The 23971-nt window shown below is 37.8% G+C and overlaps 1 protein-coding gene across 1 annotated transcript in view; it reads left to right on the top strand.

The window, feature by feature from the left end:
- The window catches only part of GAK (cyclin G associated kinase), a 68534-nt gene that overhangs the window by 30704 nt on the left and 13859 nt on the right, over positions 1-23971 (top strand). Inside the window, exons 12-22 of the mRNA XM_033084757.1 lie at positions 1453-1502; positions 1589-1737; positions 5423-5545; positions 7309-7442; positions 8439-8633; positions 9200-9317; positions 11649-11728; positions 12075-12268; positions 14088-14246; positions 15014-15487; positions 17424-17594. Coding sequence (XP_032940648.1) covers positions 1453-1502; positions 1589-1737; positions 5423-5545; positions 7309-7442; positions 8439-8633; positions 9200-9317; positions 11649-11728; positions 12075-12268; positions 14088-14246; positions 15014-15487; positions 17424-17594 — 1847 coding nt within the window. The remainder of the gene's footprint in view (positions 1-1452; positions 1503-1588; positions 1738-5422; positions 5546-7308; positions 7443-8438; positions 8634-9199; positions 9318-11648; positions 11729-12074; positions 12269-14087; positions 14247-15013; positions 15488-17423; positions 17595-23971) is intronic.

The raw sequence follows: 23971 nt of genomic DNA, 5'->3' as shown, positions 1-23971 counted from the left end.
ACATCATAGTACTTTGATGACATTTTGATATTCTGAAGTTATTTAAGTTACAGATGTCTAAATCAAATTCTGTTGGTGAGATTTGTTCTTGTTTTGCCAATCCAGGAGTGCAGACCTGTGTACTTATATTCAAGGTCGTTGGCCTGCAGTGGGTCTCTTCATTTTTTTTGCCTTCTTGCTTTTTTATTCTGCTACGTAGCAGAGACCATAGAAACAAAAAAATAATAGTGGTCTTAAATTAGTTAATTGTTGACATAATGTAGATTATTAGATAAAGGTGCAGGGAGTTGACCTAAGTATTACTGTGAGATTTTTTGTGGGGGATGCATTTTTAAGCTGTGCACAATTGTATGAGAGAGAGATGAGTAATGATTAGTGTCTTTGCTCACTATGGGAGTTCTGGAAGTGAACTTTTGAAAGAGCTATTTAAATGAGGAACAAAATTCAGGTACCCTCTATGATGAGTGCTAGTAGCTCGGGGTGCAGCTGCAGTGGGAGCCCGAGACAGGAGGTCAGGAATTAGCAACATTTGGCACAGCAAAGGGCACAGGGACCTGTGACCCAGCCAGGACAGTGAGACGCAGCAGCACCTAAGGACTCAGCAGGAAGACCCAGACTTTGCCACTTACAGACTCTGAGAGTATAAAAGCCCACCATTTCCTTTCTTGGGAGTGGTCGTGGGAGGCAGCAGCTCCAGCTGTTACTCTGTTGCTGCAGGAGGATTAAGTTACCTAAAGCAACCATAGATCTGGGACTCTGCTAAGGGAAACCTGGGGTGCGACTGGTGAGGAAACCTGGTCTGACTGTGAGTGCAGGGTGTGTAGGGAATCAAGCAGGGCATCCATCGGTTCTCCAGCTGCACAGGGGCTTCTGTCCTGGCAGCGACAAGTCTGATGCTGGTTTGAGTGTGACTGCCAGAGTCCTTCCTGAATGGCTAGACAAGGAGGTGTTCTGAACATTGTTCATATGGAATTTGTGTATTGGGCAGCATGGCCGTCTGTGCTAGATAGTAACATGCTAGAGTTACGTAATTTAAACTTTGATGTTCAACTAGTAGTCTTCATTTTAAGATGAATTTTCATTAAAGATGAATCTTCATAATGAATCTTCATTAAAGATGTTAATGTATCCTCATAGGCTTTCAAACTGACACCCTACAGTACATTTTTATAAGCAAGAGCAGGGGCTAGAGAAGTGAGTTAAATATTAATGGCATCTGTACAAAATCTCACAGATGGTTTTGGTGCAACTGACTTAAATAAGTAACTGCTTAAACACAGTATCTGTTCTGAAAACTCTGTTCTGAAACTCTTGAAATGTGAACGTAAAAAGCCTCAGATGGAAGAAATGAAGTGTTATTCATAGTGGTGGGTGCCACGTGAGAGATCTGGCTTTTGGAATGGCTTGAATGGTTATACCTCCTAGTATTAACACCAATGTGTTCTCTTTCAGTTATGCAAAAGGAGACTTGGATATATCCTACATCACTTCCAGAATTGCTGGTATGATATCTATATCTTTCTTAAACTTAATTTCTCCTTGGTCTTAATATATGAAAAATTTCAATTGCAATTTGTTCTGTCTTCAGTGATGTCCTTTCCAGCTGAAGGTGTAGAATCTGCCATCAAAAATAACATAGAAGATGTGCGGTTGTGCCTGGACTCTAAACATCCTGGCCATTATGCTGTGTACAATCTCTCTCCAAGAACATACAGGCCTTCAAGATTCCATAACAGGGTGTGTATAGTTTTTGTGTATTTCTCTAAAAGGCCTTGGAACACATTGTTTTTATTATATCTTCAGCTTTTTATTGTAAAATAGGTTAAAGCAGGTTAATCAAAAACATTACAAAAGAATAAATATAAGCACAAGGTCAAAGGGTAACCTATATTCTCCTTGTCTTTGCTTTAAATCCAAACTTAACTGGTAGTAGACTAATCTTTAATCTGACTGACTAAAGTTTGTTCTAGGATAGTGATATCTTTGAAAACATGCCCGTGTGTCTTATGTATCTCAAATATAAGTGGAGAATACTTACAGTAATTAAAGTCTTACTAAAATGTCAGTCTCTCCTATATCCTACCATTTTCCTTTATCAAGGACATGGTGACTGATTTGCATAACCTGTTCACTGGTTTCTCCTTGTCCCTACATACCATTTGGCTCCCATACGACTCAGCCATAGCTGACTGACTGTTCCTACCATCTTCAGTATTGTTGTAGCTTAGCTAAGACTCCATTATCCTTCCTGGCAATTTCTCTGATACTCATATGAAGGTATTTGCCTAAATCAGTAACAAAGTATTGAAGACTTCTTGTTAGGTGTTGAGATATTGGATACTTCAGTGTCTGCTCCTAAGTAAACTTCAGCTGTCCTGTAAGAGGCTCAACAGTTGGGCCTGTTACTGTATTGTGAGTTGTCCAACCCCTTAACAGTCTGTAGTGATCATGCCCCTTCCACACAATACTGTTTGCCAAGAACAGAGTCTAGAACTGTTATTTGTTACAGAATAAAAAAACCTTTGGGGCCTTAGTATGCAGAGCCATCCTTAGTATTGTTTCAGTTATCAGAGTTGACTTAACATGTCAAGGTGAGATATATTTAATGCATTCTTTCTAGTGCTATCACTTCCTTTTGTTTCCTTGTAAACAAGATAAAGTATTGTTACACCTGAAAAAAATCATTACAGTGTCTTTGGATGAATGCAATCAGCTTCTTTATCTGTATCTGGCTCAATATGAGGTTCAGGCAGAGACTATTCAAGGTGGAAGGCAAAAAAGCTTGATTATGCAGGAAATCTACTGCATGATTATTTGTAGCAGGTACCTCAAAGCAAAATGTTCAGCAATTCTTTTTAGCACTAGATTGCTGGGAAGTTTGGGACTGATGTAGTGAACTGATTTATTCCACATCCTGCTGAGTGATCAGTCTCTGTTTATGGAATTATAAATTTGTGACTGGGAATTTGCCGATGTTTTTTTTTGGTTATGCAAGTCTGAGGTGTACAGTCAAATGGTATTTTTGATGTGTTGGTACTAAGAATGGGAATATGATCTTGGTTTTGTTGGGAAGTCTTACTAGGTCATAATTAGTTGAAACGTTGAAGGTTTGTGACCACTTTATTGTCTAGGTGTATTTAGGAAGGCAGTTATTGTACTTGGAAACAAACTGTAATTGTATTTGGAACTCTTAACTGCCTGTTCTTGAAACTGAGATGTCCAGCAGTGCTAACTAACTTAATTGTTCAGTGCTGGGTGGGAGCAGCTATGCCATGTAGGAAGCTAAAGAAGCTTAATTTTACTTTAATGCTTGCAAAAGGTGATGATGGCAAGCCTTTAAGCATGATCAGAAGGGAATAGCTTCTAAAATTCTTAATTCTAATACTTTGCTTGGAAGGTATGTATGAAATTGCGTATTATTGGTTTCTTTCTGTTTGCTATCTGTATGGAACTTCTGAAAATTTCTTTAATCTTGGTTAAAATTAATGGTAGTTTTGAAGTCTTCTCTGCTAGTTTTTAGTCCTTGGAATTGGTTGCTCTGAGAGTTTGTGCACTATCCATCTTTCTGCTAATTGTCAGTACACTTAGCGCTTAAAACACAGCTAAAGAAACAGAAAGCAATGTTGTTTTTGTTACCTCTTGTAGGAGACCTAGTGTTTGAGTAGAAAGTAAATGGTAAATGTCCTGGTTTAGGGCAAATTTGGGAGTAAATTAAAAGGAAAAAGTCAGTACTTTTTGCTTTATTGAATACATGTGTTGTTTTAGGCTGTGTTCTGGTCTGAAGCTGCAATGCTTCAATGTAATTTGCAGCACTTTTGTAATGCTGTGCTTTGAGTTCTGTCAGCAAACAAGCCCCACACAGCTGCCTGCTTATTCCTTCCTGGTAGAACTGGGGGGCGGGGGGGTGTGAATCACAAGGTAAAAGTGAGAGCTCATGGGTTGAAGTAAAAGCAGTTTGATAGGTAAAGCAAAAACCACAAGTGCAAGCAAAGCAAAACAAGGAATTTATCCACCTTTTCCTGTGGGCATGCAGTTGTACAGGCGTCTCCAGGAATGCAGGATCCATCATGCATTATGATTACTTTGGAAGACATACGCCATCTTTCCAAATGTTTCCCCTTTCATTCTTTTTCCCTCAGCTTTATGGGTTGAGCGTGATGTCCTGTGGTATGGAATATTCCTTTGTTTGGCTGGGGTCACCTGTCTAACCTGTGTCCCCTCCCAGCTTCTTGTCCACCCCAAGCCTGCTCGCTGGTGAGGTGATGTGAGAGGCAGAAAAGACTTTAGCTCTGTCTAAGCCATACTTACCAGTAAAAAAAAATCTATGTGTTATCAACAAATACTAAACACAACCTCATTTAGTTACTGTGGAGAAAATTACTCCAGCTGAAACCCGCACACACTACTGTTGTAATATTGGGGATGTGCTGAAGCCCACATTGAATCCTATGGTGAACAGGGATACAAAGGACTTTTTTGCCTTAGGTTTTCTTTGTTTACTGATGAGTTTACATAAACTTGCACTAACAAAGGAATATGCAATTTAAATCTCTTGCAAAGTGATGCTTTCTGAAATGGCCTTATTTTTTATTTTTTAATTAAAGTACTAGAGTACAGTGAAAAGTTGTAGGAGACTTAGACTGGTTATTTCATCCTTTTTTCCTGTACTTGGCACAAACACAGTTTTTTGTGATAATCAGTTCAGTTAATTCATCTCAGAGTAACCCTTAAACTCTATCTAGGAAGTTCAGAAAGTTAGGAAGACATGTTGCTGATAGGAAAACTTGGTCTTCAATATCTGGCAATTGTAGTTGAGACTGAAAACAAAAAGGAAAAGCTTCATTTGTAACTTGCTTCCTTGATGCTGAATATATGTACTGTTCAGATGTTTCAAGTGCCTTAAGAAACAAGTTTCGTATACTACATCCTTACTGGGCAGTTGACTTTAAGGGTATAGGTTTTTAGCAGTGAAGCTGATATTTTGTTAGTGTTTGGAAGCAGTAATTGTAAATGGAGTATTACTGAACCATATAAGTTCTTTGAACAAAGGATAAATATTAAAAGAACCCTAATCTTCTGTTGTTGAGTTTTTTGGGGGTTTTCTTTTTGTTTGTTTTTTGTTTTTGCTTAAGTATATGTGCACAAATTAGGTTGAAAACTGTTTTATTTTACTCCTTGCTCTAAGAGTTTTTCAGGTAATAATCTGAGTTTTTGATACTTCTTATGCAGCAGATTTATTGACAGAACTGAAGTTTTATTGCACTTCATCCTAAAAAGTGGTGTTTATACTGTGTAACACTACTTTTCTTGAGCATCTTACTTGATTTCTACATTAAGGTGGCAATAAAGTGTAAAATTGCCTTGTAGACATTTACATTACCTAAGATGTGTTTCTCACTGTCTCTTGTCTCTCTCATTGCAGGTTTCTGAGTGTGGCTGGCCAGCAAGACGAGCACCAAATCTTCAGAATCTCTATAGCATATGCAAGAACATGCATTTGTGGCTAAAACAAGACCAGAAAAATGTTTGCATTGTGCATTGCCTTGTAAGAAATTGGTTTAAGTCTGAAGTGCTTTGTTCAGTAGAGCTTTAAATTATAAATAAGGGTGCTAGTATCCATTCAGTTTGTGACTGTTACTGGCTTTCTTTACTAGAAGCCCTGGGGTCAATTCCTTCCTGTGTTTGTAGGGAAGTTACTTGCATCAATTTTCTCCTTGAAGGAATTGGTAGGGTAATGTAGCCCTTGCTTACTTCCATTTAGAGTGGAAGGCACTGTACATACAGGCAATGTATAGGCAAAGTAACCTTTGGAAGGAAAAAAAAAATCTGCTCTACTCCTTTAGTATTTGCTCCAATTTTGTTATCTGTGTGTTAGGTCTATACTGCATATCCTGTTACTGTCCATTTAGCATGCAATCTGTAGCCACAGGATTTCAGAAACTGACTGTAAGACTTCTGGTTTACTTGCTTTTGCTGGCAGCAGATTGCTCTGTAGATTTCATTATTCTCTAAGGTGTTACTAACTTTGATCTAACCAGAAGAAGCAATAAAACTGTCTGTAGAGCTGCCTCATGTCAAACATGGTGGGGGCAGAACTGAATTTAAAGAATACTTTGCTCAGAATTTGAAAATTAGGTCATTCTTACATTTGTTTAAGAGAATTGCATGTGAAATTTTGACATTCTTATTTTGCTGCAGAGTAGAAGCAAAACATAACCATATGATAAAGGTTGTAATGCTGCTGGAAGGCATTCAAAACCTGTCTGGTGATATGGTATAACCATCAATAGAGAATATCACTATCAGAGTCAAAACCAGGATTTGTTAATCTGACAAACCATATTTGTGTTATGTAGTGTTTTGCAAGTAAAAAGTTAGTTCATGTCAGCTCCTTAAAGCCATTTTCGGTGCTGCTGTGAGGTTAGGCATCTAAATCTGTATTAATGCTATGCTTCTAATACCTCAGTGTCATGTGATTACTGGTCAAGTATGTAAGAAGCAGATGTGATAAATTAGCACCAGTTTTTGTAACATCTTTCCCTGAAAGTGTTTTGTTCGAGGTACCAAACTCATTCCTTTTCCTCACATGTGAGAGAAACTTGTATATACATGGCTTTGTGCCAGATGTGATGTAAAAAGTCTACTCCAGAACTTTAAGAAATGAATGATAAAATTTCTATTCCATGTTGCAGACGAAGAAACCTGGAGAAGTCCTGTTCTGTCAGCCGTTATCTCTTCCAAATCTTTTGCCTTTTATAATACAGGGATGTGTCTGGGATATGTGTGTAGCTGGGATTCCTACAGAAAGAAGCTTGGTGTTTTAATTTCTTTCTCTTGGTTTCTTGGCAAGCTATTAACAGTTTTAGACAGAAGTCTAAAGAGTTTAATGTGGTTTAGTTCTTCTGAATCTTTGTACTTCTCTTGCAGCAGAAGTCCATGGCTGTCAGTCAAAAATAGCAGTGTTCTGGGATTTCAGATAGCAGCCAAGAAACAAACCTAGAAAATGGGTATTAGTGACAGTAAGGTAAAGAATATCAATTGAAGATTTCAAATACTGTTAAACTAAAGTAGTTATTCACATTTCAACAAGAAAGTAATATGTAGTATCTTTTGTATGGTGTGGAAGTTAAATGAAAAACTTTCACATTGAGATAGATACTAACTTCAGATCAAATAATGGCACTAGACCTTGGACATCATGACATTAAATAATGATAGGATACAGGATACATAATGAGATGTTATTCAGTAACTTGGATAATGCTTTTTCAACTAGATTTACTAAAAAAACTACATTTTTTTTACTAGGATGGAAGAGCTGCATCTGCTGTTGTAGTTTGTTCCTTTCTGTGTTTTTGTCGTCTCTTCACTACTGCTGAAGCTGCTGTTTACATGTTCAGTATGAAACGCTGTCCACCTGGCATTTGGCCTTCTCATAAAAGGTACTGTAAGGTACTGTTGAAGCAAGTAGTTATTCAATCTGAATATGTTACAGGATGTCTTTAGAAGTATAAATTAATTCAATAATGCCTGTATTCAGACATCCGTGTTTCCAAGTGTTTTGCTGTATCGTGAATAGAGGGTAATTCTGCATTTTCTGAGTCTGTAAGTACCCATCAGAAGTGGTCAAATATGCTCTATTGTAAAGAAGTGTTAGGAATGAAGACAAGGGTATGCAGAGCTTTAGAATGTTTTCTTAATTACAAAATCCTCTTTCACATGTGTAAGACTTATTTCGTGTTTCCTAGTTTATTACAGTAGGTTTTATTGTGTCAGAACACTGCAAGCTCTGAGGAAATACCAGAAATTACTTCTGACAATTGGGTAAAAATGCCTGGAGGTTGGTTTTCTTGAGTGCAGGCAGAGATGGCTTGCATATACTTTGACAAATGTTTTAAACTGTTTATTTGATTTGATTTGATGGATCTCATAACCATGAAGTATGAGTAACAAGTGACACTGGTAGGGTGTTTCCTACAAAAAGGATTAGATTTTTGAAGGATAGGAAACAAGTATTAGTTCAGGATAAATGACAGATTATGTTTTTGTACACATTTAGTTCATGTATACTTAAGGGATTCTCCACTAAATAATAGATACTAATCAGGACAAATTTAAAGCGTTTAGGAAGATTTGAGTAATCCATTATGTGTAAGGTACAAAATGAATAGTTCTCCTAGTTCACTGTTTTAAGGCCTTTGAAGTAGTGACTAGTTTGTTTTACAAGTCATTATATGTAAAGCTACAGACGCTTTTGTGTCATTCTATCAGATTTGAAAATCCGTTTGCTGGAGGTGGTGGTAAATGTTCCCACTGTTTCATGTTAGCACTTTACCAATGCTTAGTGACTGGGTAAGAACTGAAGTAACTCGCTTATGTGTTTATCCGTTTCTTAGAAATGTGCTCTTGACTAAATGAGTACCTTCTTGTTTTGGCAGATACATTGAGTACATGTGTGACATGATGGCTGAAGAGCCCATTATTCCTCACAGCAAGCCCATCCTGATCAGATCAATTGTCATGACTCCTGTTCCACTTTTCAGTAAGCAGCGTAATGGCTGCAGGCCTTTTTGTGAGGTTTATGTGGGAGATGAGAGAGTAACCACTACCTCCCAGGAATATGACAAAATGAAGTAAGTACAGATTATGACTTGCTCTGAAACAGCAAGTTGCTTTTTTCTAGATTCTAACATTTACATGTTTCTGGTTTCTTCTGTCTCCTTTTAACTGGTCTCAAAAGGTAAATCATGAATGTGGTCGTTACAAAAGCTTGAATCTGGTCTTTCAGAGCAGTGGGGGTGATGGTGGGTTGGCACACTGGACACTGTGAGGCCGTGAGGAAGACCGCCTTCTCACTCTGTGTGATGTAAGACTGGGAACATTGATCCCCAATGTACTTGTGCTGAGCATACAATCGTGTCTCAGTCATGGAAACTGTAAGGATCCCCCAGGCATGGCAGCTGCAGCGTGACTGTTTATAGCCCCTGTACGGCTCTGGTGTCTCCACAATTGCATGTGGTACTAACACTGTTAGGTGTGGGTAATCATAGACAGAAAAAATTAGAGAATACTGAAGTCCTTCTAGCTTTTCAGCTACTGAAGGCTATGGAGAAAGCAGGCTAAATATAAAGTAATACACAATTTAATCTCTTTTCAAATGAAAGTAATTGTGGTTATGCTTTTTGTTTTTTTCCTTTAGGGAGTTCAAAATTGAAGATGGGAAAGCAGTAATCCCACTGGGTATAACAGTCCAAGGGGATGTTCTCATTGTGATCTATCATGCCAGGTCAACTCTAGGAGGACGACTACAAGCCAAGGTAATGATAAATTTAAGAGCCTGAATGGAAGATTTGCTTTTTTTTTGGTTGAAATTTTGTATCCTACTAGTTATCTACTGAGCACTTTGCTTTATTTACTATTCTTTTTTCAGAGAAATGTTTGAGGTTTTCATTCACTTGTGAATTCAACCTTTTGAAGCCTTCTGAGTATGTCCACTCCTGCTAATGCCATACATGTACATGCTTTTCTGGAAAGTACTTCAGTATTGATAATCGTTATATTTGTAAGGAAAGCCTCTAGTCCAGTTTTTTTGAGGCAGCAATTATTATCTGTTAAGATCCACAACAAGCCAGAGCTTTTTAATTCTGTTGCACAAACTGCAAAAAAAGGAAAAACACCACTCAGTAGAAAAGTGGGATTCCAGAGACTGCATGTACAAAACAGGCTAGAATTATCCATGTGGTTTTATAGCCTGTTTATAAAGTCAGATGCAGTTTTTGTAGCTAAATTTCTTTTGTCTTTGTTCTATTAGGTAGAATGTGTATTTCCTTTTTTTAATTCAACTATGGATGCAAATGTTTTGCAAGATTGAAAAAAACGTGTTAATGAAGCCTGTCTTCAAATTTCTTAAAAGAGAGGCGTGTTCTTTTTTTCTCCAGTAATCCAAGTTAATTTTGGAAATCCATGTAAAAGATAAGGAAGGGTAGTGGAAAGTTTAGAGCTTGGAGCTCTGTGGAAATTGGTCAGACAGTTTTTCAACCAGTTTCGGTACATGTGGGACATACGTCTGTATGTATGTATTCATACATACTTAGTGTTACTGAAATCGTTATCCCTCTGTTTTTTTTTCTGCTTTGTGAGTAGAAAGATACCAGATCTTGTCATGTTGTAGATGTTGAACAAGACCTTCCAGAACACCTTAAGACTAAAAAACCAATTAAATGATTCCTTAATGCACAAAAATAACTACTGTGTGGTTTAAGGTCATCTAGAGAAAGGCATAAAACTGACAAAATTTAGCCAAGGTTAGGTTATACTCCTTATACCATCTTTCATGATATGAGATTCTTTGATGTGATTTCTCTGGCATTTATTCATTGATAGAAAAGACTAGAATTTTCTCAGCTTTTGGCTATAACACGATACATCTATAGTGTTTGTGATGATCTGGATTTAGAGGTTTGATGGAACAATTTTCAGTGTGTCCTTAGTTTTATGTACTGTAAATTGCCCCCTGAAGTTCTCTGCAGATCTCTTACAGAGATTACCCACCACATTTCAGGATTTTTCCTGTGTTTTAGAGCTAGGCTTTGTGAATGTCTTTGACTTTCTCACAGCTAATTTGAGAGGGACTTTAGTTTATCTTCTAGGAAAGTGATGGTAGGGACAGAAGAATCGGAGAAGCTTTCTCCAGTATGTCCATGTCTCTTTTGTACTAAGGCGCCCAGCACTGGGCATCACAATTACTGATGAGGCTTCACTGGTGCTGAATACAGGGGAAGGATCAACCTCTCCTTAATCTGTGGCAATGCTTTTTGTGTTACTTGATTTCTGGCTGTGATGTTCAGGTAAATGCTCATTTACAAGGAAAGCTTTCATAATTCCATTTTATTATATAATATTTTCTGGACTATTACTGCATGACTTCTTTTTAAGGACTGGCAAGACTATTTCACAGGTGTTGTGACTAATGCTAGGAAACAAATACTGGCTACATTGATCCGTGAGCTGTAATTTGGATGAGCTACCTGAATGTTCTGTAGTAGCATTTTCTGGACACTTGTATTCCCATCGGTCATGGGAAAGTGGTTTTTCTGTGAATGGGTGAGTGATGAGTCAGTTCAGAAAAGCCCTACAATTCTGTCTGGAATGAATGGCTGACTTTAAGTTGCACAGAAAATAACTTCTTTGCATGCCTTCTGAAGTGTCCTTTTAAATGTGCTACATTTTAAACTGTTTTTAATCTAGTCTTTTATATGTGACGCACATGTATTTCTTGGTTAATGCATCGCACAATGGATTTTTCTGAGCATATACTATTCAGAAAAGGAACAAGGGTAATACAACTTTAGCCTCCAGAACAGGATCTGGACTTTAGACTTTGATAGTCTATTTTGAGGTTAGTGATGAGACATATCTGACTGAAGGTCTTTAGGTTTGTTAGTGCTACTAATAGATCTATCTATGTTCTGTTTCAACTGCATCTAAATCTTACAAGGCAAAGTACACTTTTAATTAAATGGAAATTTTTGTTACAAATGCTTCAAAATATTTTAATGCTGAAAATACTTTGCATTATGTTAAAGGCAGAATACTGTACATGCTGTTCATATGGATTTATATAGTTTCCTGTTTTTTGTTTTCAACAGATGGCTTCAATGAAGATGTTTCAGATTCAGTTCCATACAGGCTTCGTGCCCCGAAATGCCACTACAGTGAAGTTTGCCAAGTATGTTGACATGTTTTTGGAGGAGATTGGAAGAAGTTTTCTTTGAACCTGCTTAACCTCCCAAATGTCAGCATATAGGAGGGAGAGGAAATATAGTCAGTACAGGAAATAGATGACCTTGATTGCAATAAGAGTATTTTGTTTACTCACCTTAAAGTCTTGTTCATGGTACAAAAAAAAAATTGTACAAATAAGAAAAGTAAATTTAAAATGGGAAAATGAAACAAATACAGCATTTCTATTGTCTTACTAATACTAATTGCTTTGGAGTTTTGTTTTGGACCGCAGTAGATCTAATCCAGTTAGCCATCAGTATCAAGAAACTTCTTGTCTGTGTCTTTTACAGATATGATCTGGATGCCTGTGACATACAAGAGAAATATCCTGATTTATTTCAAGTTAATCTAGAAGTAGAGGTGGAGCCCAGAGATAGACCCAGCTGTGAACAGCCACCTTGGGATAACATGAATATAAAGGGACTGAATCCCAAGATCCTCTTCTCCACCCGAGAGGAACAACAAGAGATTTTATCAAAATTTGGTAATGAATCCCTTGAAAAACTAGAGAATGTGAAAGAGTTTTATATGTACTCAGTGTTTCAGGCCTTTGTTTAGTTTTTTATGTTCCATTAATTGAAAGAAATCTAAAACGATTAAAAAGTTTAAAATATGCATTATATGGAGGAGCTTAAGTTATCCTCCAGTAATGGATTGTAATTATACCTGTCTTACTTTCACTGTGCTTACATGTACTAGCTTTGAAACTATGAATAAGCCATTTCCAGGGAGTGACTCCTAGCAGAATTGTAACAGTCAGTATTTGTAGCCACAATGTCTTGAAAGGGATTTAAACTGTTGCTAAACTGGCACCAGTATCGTTTCACTTAAAATTATTTGAGCATTCCTCTCAAATGGTTTTCGGTAAGAATGTTTTTAACAACATTCTTGTGCATGGCCATGTAATGTTGTAATTAATTTCCTGAACTTGTCCTAATATGTTCCAGCAGACTTTATTTTATTAATTCTACATATTCAGTGCTTCATCAGTGGATGCCTGCTTTAGTTTCAGTTAATGCTGTTCAGTGTCTTTCTTCTCCTGGTGTCAGTGATTAGCTTTGACATTTTCATTCAGACTCTTAAGCCTTCCCTGTGCTTTGAGGATAAAGAAGCATGACGAAGATTACTGCAGTGATTTTAGTGACACATGTGATCTCACCCTATGCTGTTAATATGGTACATCTCAAGTATGTTTCTTTTCATACAAGATGGTTGCTGCTGGCCTTTCTTGTAAGCAGGATATGTGTTGTTTGTATTATGATTTAGGCCATTTTCTACATAACTTAGCTTAATCGTTCTTGCGAACACAACTGTCAGTGTTTAGCTTTACATCACTGTTGATGATGAGGCTCTGAAATTACTCTTATTTTCTTAAGTAATTTCCATTTTCTGATTGATACATGAAATGTAAGGATTTCAAATTACACTAAAAGTATTTCTTAATATTGATAGCAAGGGAATAGGACAAAAGTAAGTGCTGTGAACTTTTTTAAAAAAACTTTCCATTAAAATTTAATTTGTTCTTTCATTAGTCATGATCATTCATGTATATTTTCTGAGATGAACTGTTTTTTCAGCATCTGTAAGCTACAACTGAGAATGTGGAAGGAGAGTGAAAAAGTACTCTACCAGTTGTGTATTTAAATTTAGACAAATAGGTTTCTCCAAACCATCCATTTTTTTCAAATAGTGGACGACTATTGACTAATTTAGAAAGTCTTCTCCCTTTGCCTTGAGGAAACTTTTGTTTTGAGAGATGATACCACAGTAGGTAGCTGTGCAACTGTATCTTGCACAAGAATTACTTAATACCCAATTTCAGTAAAATAAGAAATATAAGAAGCAGTTAATAGCAGCATACAGTGTATTAATCCCTTTGTGGTGTTTAACCACTCCATGTTCTTCACTGGCTTTGCATATTCTGGGTTTTTCTACGGCTGCATTTGCTTTTTTCTGTTTTTCTGTCTCGTTGCAGATACTCTTCATGGCTCTTGCATGTTTTAGGGGATGACTGGTACTAGTGAGGTGTTAATTACGTTTTCCTACAAATGTAAATGGAATGTTTGAATATTACTCTAAGATTCTCATTTAATGTCCTAGTTCAAAACAGGGTTTTACCAGTTTTTGCAATTGAAAGGAAATTAATGATAATTTCAAAGGTGATGGGGGCAGGAATTTACATTTAGAGAGCAATAGATTGGAGGTAATTTTTTTCCTACAGCAGTCAGCCTGAACGACAAGTATCAGCTGCCACGTGGAGGATGAGAAGTTTCCCTCTAAGGGCTCTGGCTTCTGTTTTATAGGGAAACCAGAGTTGCCTAGACAGCCAGGTTCAACTGCACAATATGAAGCAGAGGCATCCCAGTTGGAGCAGTCTTCAGAAAGTGCACCTACTGATACAGAATCCCCACACAGCAGTAGTACTGATGCAAACAACTTCTTTCACACTCTGGACTGGAAAGGTACACGTTTTTCTCTGAAGTTTTTCTCTGTGTGGTTTATGTTTGTCTTGTATGCCTTCCAGTGAATGCTTAAGCCTTCTTAGGCAGAAGAAGGCTCTAATTCACTAACCATGAGAAAAAGCTATTTTAAGAGTGACCTCTGCAGAATTACAAGTGGTTATTCTGCTTCCTTTGGATAAACACCAAGTAAGGGGGTTTGGTGTTGAATATAACTTAAATGCTGAGCTAAATTTTTCTTTTTCTATAAAAATCCAAACCTTAAAGATCTACAAGGAAGCTTTTCACTCCCACAGCCCCACTTTGGCTGAGGAACAGAGGAAACAAAGTAGATTAGCCAGTGGGGTTCAGATCAGTAAGTAGGACTAAGAAAACATAATTTTATAGCACACCTGTAACTCCCTTTCCTGGGGGGAAAAAATGTCAGCAGCTGCTTATGTTTTTTTGAGTGCAGCAGTTACTGAGAAATCTTGTAAGCTCTAAGAGACACAGTGATCTGAGTTGAATGTTCTAGTCAGTCTCATTTTGTAAAAATTCGTAATGCCTAGCTTTGTAGAGTGACAAATACAGTAGTCAGATGCTGCTTCTTCTGCCCTATACAAAGAGGTGGCAGGCAACATGTAGTTCCTTTTTCTTCAATTCTTATATGAGTTTTGGTTATTTAGGAATTGATTTCATATGATGTCACCATGAACATTTCTCTTACCCTAGACAGAAGAATAACACTGGTTATTTAAAGATGTTACTGTTTTGGTTTTTTTCTGTTCAAGATGGAAAAACTCCAGAAAGTGGAATAGAGGACAGTTCATCTAAAAATGATTGTGTTCAGCTGTCTGATGACAGGGAAGAGAGTGATCCTTCAGATGAGGAGTTCCCGACATTTACAGATGAAGGAAGTGCAGCAATTGTTGATGAAAAGGACTCTACTCCAGAAGGAGAGTTGCTTTTTGAAGCCAGTTTTGAAGCTCCATCTGCACCATTACAAAAATCCCTCCCTGAAGAGAATGTAGACTTGCTGGGACTAGACTCTGATATTTCAGCAGAACAGAAACAACCTATCTCAGAAATAAACTCTTCATCAAGTAATGCAGACTTGTTGAACAATCTGTTTGTGGGTAGTGTGTCACAGGTTTCAAGTGAGCCCACTGGAGATCTTCTTGGACAAGGAACAGATTTCTTTTTCAGCAGTCAGTGTCCAGCTGCTACTCAGGTTTCATCTTCAGCAGCAGCAGCGATGTCTTCAGGTATGTGAGTTTAATATCAGTATTTGTCACCTGGGCAGCACATGAAAACTGCTGCTTGCATTGTGCTTAGAAAATAAGTACTGTATTTCAACAGTATGGTGAAGACATGTCAGTCTGCAGCAAGTAGATTAGGTGTTACTTCTGCATGAAGGAGACAAATTTGTGTATGCTATCCAGATATTCTGTTACGTTTCCAGCATCTTACTAACTTTAAACTCTTGTAAATAGAAAAGTATTAAGTTTTGAATTTAAAAGTAATTTGGTATCTAAAAGAATTCTTAGCCTTCCCATACGAATGTTATATGCTAGATCCTTTTCTAAATCCATACCTTTCCTTGTTAAGGCATAAAATTGTCATAACTTGAACTTTATATAAAGTGATGGCAGTAGACACATGGAGCTGTTCTGCTTAGGTCAAATGTCTGTGTGGGGTTTTGAAGTGTTAATCAAATAAGGCTTCTGATCAACTGGAAATCCTGTAAATTATTGTTCAAACCAGTAGGATAATGATACTGCTAAAAGACGTTTTCTTGCTGGTTTTACTGATGTTGTTAGCAGGTCAGTATCCTTAAAGAGAATGCTGTGTAGTGCTGTCTATTTGGTATTTAAACAAGGTGTTTTAGTTCAGAGATTTTCTTCTTACCAGTGGATACTCATCTCTTTCTCACTTTTCAGGAATAACAATTCTCTGGTAAGGTTTATGGGGATATTAGTCGCATAAGCTGGGAAACCATTACAAGGATTTGTTTGTTTGTACAAAAATAATTCATAGGTACTAGAAGCTTTCATCTATAGAAAAATAGAAGTATTTTTACAGATCATATAGATGATTTAAGATATTTTCTTATTTTGAGGCAATTCACTATTGAACTTTGTTACTGTGGTCAAGGAAGAATAATTTTAATTTACCATTTTTACATAGATATAATTCTACAAAAGGAAACCTTTATCTTTCTTTAATCATGTCAGTTGCATGAAACACCTGAGCAGTAGTCATGTATATATCTCATTCTTGTAGTCATTGTCATTCAGTGTATTTCATTGAATTTTATTAAGAGTGATAATTGCAGAAATAAAATTATTTAGCCACTGTTATATTTTGGCTTGCACAACAAACTTATACTTGAGGTTTTGTTTATGTGTGATGCTACAGTAAATTTGCTTGAAATGTTGAGTCCTTACAAATGTGGTCATTACCTGAGAATGTGCTGGGGTATTATAGCAGGATTATTCCTTCTCTTCAGCTTCTGAGTGAATCTGGCAGAATTCCCTGGGCTCTTGAGGGGTTTTGACCCTAGAGGGCAGCAGAAACAGGAAGATCTAAAGCTGTGATTCCAGCTGACTGTCACATGTTACTCCATGCTGACTATAAATACTCTTCCAGTTAGTTTTTTCTTCACTGGGATCACTAGAGACCTGCTGAAGTCTTCTATTGGTTTTCATTCTTGAGTTGACGTGCTTTCTGCCCTAGAATCGCCAATGCCTTCAAGTCTGAATGGTAGTATGAGTGTTTTACTTCATGTTCTTTTTAATAGTATAATAGTCCATTTTTTCAAAATCTGTTGCAGATTTGGTATTACAGATTATTTAATTAATGTTATTCTTTTGTGTGTCAGATGCGCACTCAAGATATGTCTTGAGTGGATGAAATTAACAATGTTTTTGAATTGTATGCTGCTTGTTAGAAAGTCTTGCAGCTTTTGTTAGAAGACATAGCTGTTCATATTATGTATGGCTGAGATTCCTTTTGTATCATGTGAAAGTTCATTTGTCTAGAGGAAAGAATAAGTGGTTACTCTTTGCCACACAAAATTCACAGAAGGCTGCTGCAGTTGCTAGCATGAACTTTACTTTTTGTGTGTGCCCTCAGAGGAGCAAGGCTTTTTAAACTTTATTATTCTACCGTTTGTAATTTTTTTTTTCTGCTTTTTTTCAGCCGATCCATTTGACCCATTCACAATGTCATCAAGTTCAGAGAATCAAGCCCTCTCTGGTCCAGACCTTTTTGGGGACTTCCTTCATCCAACCTCAACATCTACAGCTAATACAGTTCCTTCCACACAAAGTTCACTTCCACCTTCTTCCAGCTCAGATTTCTTAAATTTAGGTAAGTGTGCTTCTGGTGTTCTATTTCTCAACAGTTTCTTCTCCTCTGTGCATTTGTCTTTCGGCTTAGTGGATTAGTGTCTTACCAGATCCACTTGTTGTGATTGCTGTTTTAATTAGCTTTGTACTCTGGAAGTATGGAGCAAATGCACCAAGAAGCAAGTGTTTCCTGTATAATGTCATGCTATTTTTTTATCATGTGGCAAGATTTCTTGTATTGCTAACCATATGTTACGGATTGGATTTTTCTCTCAATGATCTAATAACTGAGGGTACCCAAACATCTGTAAACTTACTTTACAGACGATATAGTATGCTATGTTGACTGTACTCAGATTTTATAGATTTTCTGGAGCCCTTGGAAGAGAAATGAGCAAGTCAAATTATAATTTAGCCAGCTCTTAGAAGTGCAGGCTGAGGCTAGCTTGCACCTTCCTGACCTGAATGTATTCTGGTAATATACTTACAAAGTACATTATGTAATACTCTAATCTTATTTGTTTCATTTCTCTGATATATTCTTGGCGAAGCCTTTTCCTCAGGCAGTTATTTTAAAATCTATTAATCTTTGAACAAAAATCTTTGTGATACATTCAGTCTTCCTATCATTCTTTAAGGAGAAACAGACATTTGCAAAAATGGTGGCGTGGTAGAACTACTAAAATCAAAGCTTTTTAAAATCTGACTTTGAAAGAAAAATGTGGGATCTCTACATAAGAATATGAGTTGTGATCAGTCTGTAAGGGCTCTTCTCTGCTACCCATTCCCCTCTTCTATACAGGGGCTTCCCACAGGGTACAATCTTTTGAGAACACAGGTGTGTGTAGGGTACAGTCCTTTAGGAAAAGATTGCTATAGGGATGTGATTCGCTCAGGCGCTGCGGGTCCTGCCAGGAACCTGCTGCTGTGTGGGCTGCTCTCCCTGGGCTGGGGCTTCATTGAGGACGTGTTCACCTGTGTAGGACTCTACAGGCTGCAGTATGACTATTTTTTCTACCATGGTCTTTCACGTGTGTTGCAGAGCAGTCTCTGCTCTGGCATCTGGAGCAGCTCCTCCAATTCCTTCTTCACTAACCTTAATGTCTGCAGGACTGTTTCTGTCACATCTGTTCCTCCTTTTACAGTTGATGGGCAGCAGTTTTTGGGAAAACATGTTTTCCCAAAGACATCTAGTTTGGGAGGCTCAGCTGTGGCTTGTGGTGAGTCTGTTGGAGCTGACTGTGTCCAGCAGAGAAGCCCAGGCCTCTTCTCATTCAGGCACCTACTTACAGCGTTCAGGTAGCTAGGAATAGTGGTATCACACGCGTTTTCCTGAATCCAGGGTGATTTCTTCCCAGAGCTTTTTTCATGCGGTTTTGACTTGCCCCTCTTTGTTTAGCAATTGCTCTAGTTGACCCTGTGACTGAGTGATGCAGTTTGAGTGTTAACTACTGACAAACTGGATGGAAAAAAATGCATTATTTGTCTGACTAAGATAAGGGCTTCCTCTTTGAAATAAAAGTTGATTGCCCTCTCTATCATATTATTAATCATTATATTCCAGCTGTGGTTGATTCTGCTGAGAAGCTTCCACTTGCTGCCTCCTTTGCCATGTTTTTCTTGTGGTCCTGTTGATAGTAACAGCCATATGTTTCAGTTGTGTACTTGTTTTATGCCACCATAGCTGTTCCTGTGTGAGGTTACCAAACATAAATGTTTTGCTCAATAGAAGATTTGATCAATATTCATTTGTGGAGCATTATCTCCATCAGATTCTGCACCTGGGTGGGGCAACCTGAATGCAGACAGACTGGAGAATGAGATGAGGGGGAGGAGCATCATGGAAAAGGGGGTCCTGGCTCATGGCAAGCTGGATGAGTCAGCAGTGCCCTGACATCCAGGAGGTGCAACCCTGTCCTGGGGTGCATCAGCACAGGCATGGAATCACCAGCCAGGCAAGGGAGGGAATTGTTCTGCTCTGCTCTGCACGGGGGCAGCCTCACCTTAAGTGCTGGGGGCAGTTTTGGGTACCACAATCTAAACATAGACATTAAGCCATTAGAGAGTGTCCTAAGAAGGGCTGTGAGTATGGTGAAGGGCCTTAAGGGGAAGCTGAGGTCACTTGGTGTGTTCAGCTTGGAGGAGACTGAGGGGAGACCTCATTGCAGTCTACAACCTCCTTGTGAGAGGAGGGGCCTACATTGGTCAGATCTCTGTGGTGTCCAGTGACAGGACCTGAGGGAATGGCTTGTAGTTGTGTTAGGGGAGGTTTAAGTTGGATATCAGGAAAACGTTTTTCTCCCAGAGGCTGGTTGGGCACTGGGACAGTGGGAAATGGTCACAGCACCAGCCTGACAGGAGTTCCAGAAGTGTTTGGAAAATGCACTCAGGAACATTGGGGCTGTCCTATGCAGAGCCAGGAGTTGGACTCTGTGATCCTTGTGGTTCCCTTTGTAACTCAGCATATTTTATGATCTTAGCCAAAATCTAACTCACTTGAAAGGCAGCACCTCTGGAGATTCTCTGGCTGATGTGCTCAAAGCAGGGTCAAGTAGAGTGGGCTGTTCAGGACCGTGTCCTTTCTGTTTTTTAGTGTTTCCAGCACTATAGACTCCACAACTGGACAACCCATGTCAGTGTTGGAGAGATCTTAGAGGAAATAAAGTATTTTTTAATGGAGTTCTTTGTGTTTCAATTTGTGCCCTGCTGCCTCTTGTCCTTTCACTGGGCAACACAGAGAAGAGTCTATCTAGGTCTTTTTTCTTTTGTTTCTTCACATTAACTATTTTTTACACATTCATTAGAATGTTTCCAATTCTTTTCTCCAAGTTTAATAGTACCAGAACCCTCATAGGCAGAAAATCCTTTTATGTATTGAATGAAAGTGGTAAAAACAAAATATGTATCTCTGTTCACTAAATGTTTCTCTGCAACCTTAAGGACCCCACCATCAATATTCAGCTGTTAATAACATTTGAGCAAGTACAGAAAAAAAAAGGGAATATTTTTCTATCTGACTTCAATGCTTATTGTTTTATGCTTAGTCCTTCTGATTTTGCTTCATAGCTTGTACCCCCGTAAGTTTATTAGGATACCTGCTATTTTAATATAACTTCTGGAGCTTTCTGTCAACATAGGAAAAGATACTTAAAATGTACCGATTTTCTCTTCAGCCTATCATTTTTCATTGATTTCCCAATATTTCTCTATTGCTATGTAGTCTTTAAAAACTGTATGGAAGTGGAGGAACTAGGGTAACATTTCATACTTCTTTATATTCATCTTTCAAATGAGAGCTTATATGTATGTTTAGCTGAAATGATGTATATATTTGAGCCTTTAGCATTCTATCCAGTTACTGGTATAAATTTTATTCAGTGAGTCAGGTATATTAATAGTTATGTTGTTCTTAATGTGAATTTTTGAGTCCTGAAAGGACTAGTAACTGGAGAAGAAAAGACAAGAACATGTACTCAAGTGACATATTTGGAAGAACTGTGTTAAGTGAGCAGAAGACAGTGCAAACATGAAGTCATTAAAAGGAGAAAAAAAATTTAAACTAAAAATAAATTAGTAGTAATGGCAGTGACCTTTCAAAGTTATGAGAGTTGGTGACTCTACTGTTGGAGCAGTTCTAAGTGTCTATAATCAAATTTGCGTGATAGGTAAGTTTTGTTTGTTAGTAAATGATTACTAAACTGCTACAGATACCACGAGAAAAGATGTTTCAATGAACACAAGTTCAAGACTTGTGAACTTTAACATTGTATTTCTCAGACACGGGCTGAAAATTTGAAATCATAGGAGTTTTAAAATGAAAGATAGTTCTTACACAGTATCTGGTCTCTTAAGGCGTTCTGTTCTATAATAGGAAAATTTTGTGCTGTTGCTGCTAAACACCTGTGTATTAACAATGTAACTTCATTTTCTTCTGGATTTTTTAAAGTAGCAGATCGTCTTTAATGCAGGTTGAGTCGAGAATATATTTCCCTCAAAGACAGCAGGAGATTTGGAAGGTGATCAAAGGAAACTTGAGTGATCAGTATAGTTTTCTCCTGAGAAGTTAGTTTTTGTGAACTTGAGTTCTCAGACAGGCTTTAGAAAAGGTGAAAAAAACCTTGCATTATACTAAACCAGCCCCTTGGTTTATAGAGAATCCTGTTGTCTGTGATTAAAGGATTTCCTGTAGACACGACAGGTTAAATAAAGAAAACCTTATGTGAAGTTGTATGTAGTAAAATGCAGGTCTTTTATTTTGGGAAGCTAGAAAGTGTGATCTGATTACCACGAATTTATTCTTGCAACTTAGCTTGGTTTGAGCAGTGTTAGTAAAGAGCACAGTTCTTTGCCCTGGCCTCCAGTGGTTCATTGTTGCATGGCTAAAGATTATCAACATGCATCCTAAAAAACATGAGACAACCAGGTTTGGATCTGCATGCTCATGATCTTAATTGCTTCCATTTTTGGAATATTGAGCTGTAGTTCATGTTTTAGCATTTCTTTAGATGTTCTGCTACTTTATCTTAATGTGACTGTATAAACTCCAATGTGCCTGTTTTGAAACTAGGGATTCAGTATGGTCTCATCATACCACTTCAGAATATGTAGAAGTCAAAGTGTTGTGTTGATAACACTTTTTCTTGATGTTAAAATCTGACATAATGCCCACTTTGTAGAGAAGATAGCATAGGAACAAATAGTTTAAGGAGGAATGGGTTATCTGTTCAGTATATTCTACACTGCATTGTTTCAGATTTTTTCTGGTAAGGGTAGTGATTGTATATGAGTTTTTACTATAAATAGTGAATGTACTTCTGTATGCAGGAGTAGGCTACTTCCTGCTTAGTTCAGAGTGGGGGAGGTGATGGACTTGTCTGCTTTTAAGCCAACTGTTACAAAACAGCTTATTCTCGTACTATGTTCTCAATCCTTCAAATGCATTCACCTGTAATTTGATTTGTTCTTATTTCTCTCAGCTTGTTTTCATAATAATTAATTTCATGTGATGTCGTTACTTTTCTTATACTCTTGTAAAAAGACTTTTAATAGCAGAGATTGTAGATTTCCAGCCTAAAAAAGCAACATTAGTATTAATTCAAGGCCCACTTAACTTTTGGTAGTGGAATATGGTGCAACAAAGTTCTAAGCTGGTGAATAGGTGCTGGTTTACAGCCAGTGGCACTGCTGTTTAGCAGATAGCTAGGGTCCCGAGTTTTGAGACAAATATATACCATTTCTCCCATGGTTTCAGAGGCAGGGAGATGAAGCTTGTGTCTGAAGAAAGGACTGGAAAATGGTGGGTACTTCTTGCAGTTTATCCTGATGTTTTCCCTCACATGCAGCAGAGAATACTGCTGAAATACAGGCTTTCAGCAGATGTTTGTTGCACAGGATTTGATGTGCTCACTTTGCAGCTGTAAGATCTAATTATAAATGGTATTAGTAGATTGACTATAGGGTATTTAATTTGCTTCTAATTATTTCCTTAATTAAGAGGATTTGATATTATTATTTAGAATGTAGAGCTGAGAAGCTGAGACAAGTGGAAGGCTGTGATATAGTAGTTGAGGCTTTCAAAGCTTAAAAATGTTACTGCTTTTGTAAGGATGGCTGGGTTAACTTTCTAAATGCTATGTCTATGAAATGCACCACTTAGAGCACTGCTAAATGTATTGACTTTACTGAAATATCCCCTATCCCTGTAGCACTGACAGTTGTTACAGCATTAAAGTAGAGGTTGCTGTCCTGTTTCACTGTGAGTCTCCACAAACTGTGCTCAAAGAGAATGCTCAGAGCTGGCATGCAGTTTGGAGTGTTTCATACATAGCATATCTCACTCTGAGGATGGCTCACTCACCTTATAGTTTGTATGAGTGAGTAAATGGGGAATCATTTGGAAGTATCAGATTCTTAACCTTTTCCCAGGTAAAAAAAAATCACTCTTCCTGTATCCTGCTCTTCAGTTGTCTGCATTCATTTGTGTGTTACACCTGAAAGAGTGTATTGGTTGGCCAACAGGCCCCTTTGTCACAAGAGGCCTGGATTAGGCAAACCTGCAGTTGGAAGTGACCTGGCTTCACCTGCGTAGCACCCGGACTGCAGAGTGATGAAGAGCACATGGAGCTCTGCTGCTTTCCGCTTGCCCGCTGTGTTGTCAGAACAGCAGCATGCCCTAGAGCTGTACCTGAGCTAGTCTGTTTGGTCAGGAGACCTAAGCTGCTAAATTCATAGCATTGTCTGCACATGAAAATACCTCATCTATGAACTGCATGGGATGCTTTAAAATAGAAATTAAGGAATTCCACTGGTATAACTCTTCTGAGTCCTGTTTAAGACTGTACAACTGTTACCAAGAAATTTAAGTGAGCTGTGTAGCTGACAATGTGGTTCACCTTCTGT

Source organism: Catharus ustulatus, chromosome Z (genome assembly GCF_009819885.2).
Source record: "Catharus ustulatus isolate bCatUst1 chromosome Z, bCatUst1.pri.v2, whole genome shotgun sequence".
NCBI classification, from domain to species: domain Eukaryota; kingdom Metazoa; phylum Chordata; class Aves; order Passeriformes; family Turdidae; genus Catharus; species Catharus ustulatus.
Note: the sequence above shows the minus strand (reverse complement) of the source record. Positions and strands in the feature narration are given on the sequence as shown.